The sequence below is a fragment of the Lupinus angustifolius genome, chromosome LG17, assembly GCF_001865875.1.
Source record: "Lupinus angustifolius cultivar Tanjil chromosome LG17, LupAngTanjil_v1.0, whole genome shotgun sequence".
Lineage (NCBI taxonomy): Eukaryota > Viridiplantae > Streptophyta > Magnoliopsida > Fabales > Fabaceae > Lupinus > Lupinus angustifolius.
In genome coordinates, this window is record NC_032025.1 from 19,722,632 (window position 1) to 19,727,594 (window position 4,963).

General features: G+C 35.9%; 1 protein-coding gene across 1 annotated transcript; it reads right to left on the minus strand.

The window, feature by feature from the left end:
* Positions 223 to 4,004, minus strand: LOC109331435 (mediator of RNA polymerase II transcription subunit 37f-like). Its single transcript, XM_019565928.1, has 8 exons — positions 3,827 to 4,004; positions 2,764 to 3,031; positions 2,468 to 2,682; positions 2,122 to 2,364; positions 1,531 to 2,010; positions 1,259 to 1,413; positions 1,055 to 1,137; positions 223 to 953 (listed from the first exon to the last, which is right to left on the minus strand). The coding sequence occupies exons 1-8, from the start codon at positions 3,879 to 3,881 to the stop codon at positions 452 to 454; spliced, it is 2,001 nt and encodes a 666-aa protein (XP_019421473.1). The 5' UTR covers positions 3,882 to 4,004; the 3' UTR covers positions 223 to 451.

A 4,963-nucleotide genomic window follows, 5' to 3' on the forward strand; every position in this document is an offset into this window, starting at 1 on the left:
GATACAGCAGCAGTAGGTGATGGCTTTCGAGGATGTCTCAGAAACAACTTTGCTTCTTCATATTTAACAGAAGGTCAAAACTCCTTGTTGTTGAGAGTTGAGACAAATTTCATGTTTAGTGTTTCTTTATGTTTTTTGGGTAAATGGGTGTTTCTTTTTTATACTGTTTAGTTTTCACCTAAATCTATAAGTGGCTAGCACGACAATCAAACCCAACCAATGAACACAAACATACGAAAAGTAAAACTCATACCGCGATATACAGCTGAAGAAGTTTTCTTGTAAAATTAGCAAAAAAGAAAGTAAATATTGCAAGTATCTTTGCCACCAAAAAAATACAAGCGCATGGGCAATTCTAAATTCCAACCTATCCGGAAAATTACCTAAGCTATCACTGCTTATCAATTCTAGCTTCTGAGTTTAGCACCATTTGAATCCGAGCAAAATATCTCTAGAGCTCATCGTGAGAATCATCATCATCCTCAGCTGATGCATCGGCGCCTGGGGCACCACCTGATCTCTGATAAACAGCTGTGATAATTGGGTTACAAACAGCTTCTACCTCTTTGAGCTTTTCATCATATTCTTCTTTTTCGGCACTTTGGTTGTCATCCAACCATTCCAACGCTTCCTTAACTGCGGTCTCAATTTTCTCCTTCTCATCTGACTCCAGCTTGTCAGCAAGCTTATCTTTGTCACCAATCTGGTTTTTGAGGTTATAGATGTATGTTTCAAGAGCGTTACGAGCATCAATCCTCTCCTTGACCTTTTTGTCTTCCTCAGCGAACTCTTCTGCTTCACGAACCATCCGCTCAATTTCCTCCTGGCTCAAGCGTCCCTTTTCATTTGTGATGGTGATCTTTTCTGCTTTACCAGTGCCCTTGTCTTCAGCCTTCACATTTAGGATACCATTTGCATCAACTTCAAAGGTAACTTCAATTTGAGGGGTACCCCTGTTCAATTATCACACAAAATAACAATGAAAATCACACATACCAATAAATAATAAGATCAACAGAGAAATATTTAGGGGCCATTAAACCAGGAAACAAACCTTGGAGCTGGTGGAATTCCAGTCAGATCAAATTTCCCTAGAAGTCGGCAATCCTTTGTGAGACTCCTCTCACCTTCGAACACCTGATCATTGAAACAGCATCCCGATTGAGGTTAAACCTTTAAAATCCATTGAGTCAAGCATTTTAAATTTAAAATGAAACCAAGCATCGCACACCGAGTGCTGTTAAATTACAAACAGTACCTGAATGGAGACGGTAGTTTGCTGATCCTGGTAGGTGGTAAAAACCTGAGATTTCTTGGTAGGGATGACAGTATTTCTGGGAATCAACTTTGTCATCACCCCACCAACAGTTTCAATTCCAAGGGTGAGGGGAGCCACATCCAGGAGAAGGATATCTGGATCCAATGAGCACAAAGGATAAGTTGTTACGAACAGAAATCCACTTGCATCATTGAAATTTTTATGCGTGCCAAGTAATTAAAGCTAGACTGCTAGAGTATAAACTATATTACCTTTGGTTTCATCACCACCCTCTCCACTCAAAATGCCTCCTTGCACTGCCGCACCATATGCAACTGCCTCGTCAGGGTTCACACCCTTGTTTGGCTCCTTTCCTTCGAAGTAATCCTTCAAGAGCTGTTGTACCTTTGGAATCCTAGTGCTTCCACCAACAAGAACAATCTCATCAATCTGACTCTTCTGTAATCCAGCATCTTCCATTGCCTTCTTCACTGGCCCCATTGTCTTACGGAACAAGTCATTGTTCAACTCCTCAAACCGAGCTCGGGTAAGTGGCTCAGAGAAATCAACACCATCAAAAAGTGATTCAATTTCCACACGGACTTGGTGCTGGCTACTGAGAGCTCTCTTTGCACGCTCACTTTCTCTCCTCAGCTTGCCGAGAGCTCTGTTGTCCTTGCTGATATCCTTTCCATGCTTTTTCTTGATCAACTTAATGAAGTAATCCATTATTCTATGATCAAAGTCCTCACCTAGAAAGAGATGGAGAAATAGCAGGCATTAGTAGCAGAAGGAAAATTTAATGGAGATAATAATTTCTATCTAAGTTCATGTCATTCTGTCTTAAATACGAAAGCACTCACCTCCAAGATGAGTATCTCCATTTGTAGAAAGCACCTCAAAAACACCATTATCAATTGTCAAGATACTGACATCGAAAGTTCCACCCCCAAGATCAAAGACAAGAATGTTCTTCTCGCCACCTTTCTTGTCCAGTCCATAGGCAATAGCAGCGGCAGTGGGTTCGTTAATAATTCTAGCAACATTCAGACCGGCAATAACACCAGCGTCCTTGGTGGCCTGTCTCTGAGCATCGTTGAAGTAAGCTGCAAATTTCAAAGAAAAACCAAGAGAAATTAGAATGAAGACAAAAGCAGCAAGAAAAGATTAAATATAGAAATAAATTTAATTGCACTTTGCTCCAGTTACCTGGGACAGTAACCACAGCGTCATTAATTTTCTTCCCGAGAAATGCTTCAGCTGTTTCCTTCATCTTGATAAGAATCATAGCACTGATTTCCTCAGGGCTGAACACCTTGGTCTCACCATCCTTAATTTTGACCTGTATATAAGGTTTTCCATCCTTGTTCACAATCTTGTAAGGAACAAGTTTCATGTCTTTTTGAACTTCCTTATCTGCAAACCTGAAAAAAAATATACACCTCAGTCCCCAATATTCTCATCAAATCAAATTATCATAAATCAACAACTTGAAGATGACTTACTTTCTTCCGATAAGTCTCTTGACGTCAAAGATGGTCCTTTCGGGGTTAACAGCTGCCTGATTCTTAGCAGCCTCCCCAATCAATCTCTCGCCGTCGGTGAACCCAACCCATGATGGGGTGATACGGTTACCTTGGTCGTTGGCTATGATTTCAACATGGCCATTCTTGTAAACACCAACACATGAATATGTTGTTCCAAGATCTATCCCAATTACTGTTCCCAACTTTGTGGCTTCCTCTTTTGCAATGGAAATCGCAAATAGACATCCTGTGATGAAATCTCTCAATGTTAATTACAACATAACAACTCATCCTAGTAAAAATGATTACAAAATGGAAAAGTCTCATTGCTTTACATCAAAGCATTATTCTAATTACTAATCCCTCAGTTTAATGAAAACATTTTTTTCATATAGAATCATGTAAACTCAAATAACGTATAAAGTAATGATGAGTGTATTCAATTATATGCTAGGCAAAAATTTCAACATGCCACATTCAAATCACACATATGAAAACCTCAATACCTAGCAACACTGTAATGCATACAATAACTGAAAAATCTCAAGCAATTAACAGAACCCAACCAAACTTACCCCAATATTAATTACCAATCCCTCACTTTAATGAAAAGAAATATTTATTAACTAATTACTAATCCATCGGGAGAAAAAATGTATCCACAAAAGTATAACAGATTTTTAGACTGTATTCATTGCATCATCATTTATTAACTCGTGTTTTGTAAGTTATTTGTGATGTGTTTGTCTCTCCATTAATGGAAATGGTTCTAACTCATTCTCGAGTATGCTTAAGATCCTCATATAACGATCTTGCAATATTTAAAATAAAATAAAATAAAAAACACTGAATTGGTGAATTAACCAAGCGTGATTTACATATCCTAAACAAGTTCATCTAAGATCTCACTAGTTCTATTATCATGCAATACTACCAATCACACCAGATCCAAGCCAGCAAAAAATGAATAAGTGAAAAGCATGCAAGATCTGTTAAAAAATTTTACATTGAAATAAAAATAAAAGATAGCGTAGAAAATTACCGAACGAAATGATAGCGAGAACAATGAGAGACCCTCGTGCCCACGAATGAGCCATGTTTAACTCACTATTTCTCTCTCTATCGTTCTTCTTCCTCTTTTAGTTAGAAGTGTTCACGATTACGATTTGAATGGTGAAGTTCGAAGGAGTTACTTTGATTCTATGGTTCGTGGCACTGAGTCGTTTTTATAATGTGGGTGGCTTAACGAGCCTAGACCGACTTTGATTAAATTCGGCCCCTCAACCTGAACCATTACGCTCGAACATGTCATTTGTGATGACGTGGACCAATCATAGTTCAGTGATTTGTTGTTCTGACCAATGATATGAGTCATGATGTTGGGATGAGATCTGCCGTCCATCTTGAAGACCAAGGTGTCAAACTTTTTTGGTAAACTATTTCTGTTATTTTGTATTTAGGTAAATTCAAAATTAAAAATATCTTATAGGCAAAACAAATTTTCTTTTTATAAAAAAGGGGAAAAAAGCACTTGTCTACAATGGGACATAGTTACATTTCATATTTATAACTCTATCAACTGGATTAACTTTAGAAATTGGAAATCTAATATTATCTACTATATAATATAACAAAATGTATGATAGTTCGTTACAAAATATTGATTAATATAGCTTTATGGTAAATCTACATTTTTTTTTATTAAGTGACATATAGGTTCTCGGAAGATACTTCTTCAAATATTTATATTAAATGCAAATTGGACGGACTCTGTAAAATATTTTATTGTAGGTACTTAATATGTTTGGATGATGAAAAAAGTATGAACAACTATCAATTATTTATAGAAAATAATTATTCTCAAAATATTTTTCAAATAAAATCCTACTTCATGTTTTCTTAAAAAAAATTGAAATGGTATTTTTATATATATACTAATTATTTTCTACAAATATATTGTTTTATTATTTAATTTCAAAAACCATTTGTTTATGCTAAATATTTTTCATATACTCAAAATGTTTTCATTGAGAATCTTAGATTTATTTGTTTTCTCTCTTTCTACAAAAGGAATGCTTTCCAATTTGTTTTCCAAGCATAATTTTTCCAGAAAAAAACCATTTAATTAATGTTTTCATCTTTTTTAAATAATAATTTATTAAATCATTTTATGAGATCA

Excerpts from the sequence above, each read along its gene's own strand:
- LOC109331435 (XM_019565928.1), bottom strand. The coding sequence starts at position 3,881 with ATGGCTCATTCGTGGGCACGAGGGTCTCTCATTGTTCTCGCTATCATT. Across the intron at positions 2,011-2,121 it reads TGGAGATACTCATCTTGGAG|GTGAGGACTTTGATCATAGA; the intron begins GTGAGTGCTTTC and ends ATCTCTTTCTAG. Across the intron at positions 1,138-1,258 it reads AAACTACCGTCTCCATTCAG|GTGTTCGAAGGTGAGAGGAG; the intron begins GTACTGTTTGTA and ends TTCAATGATCAG.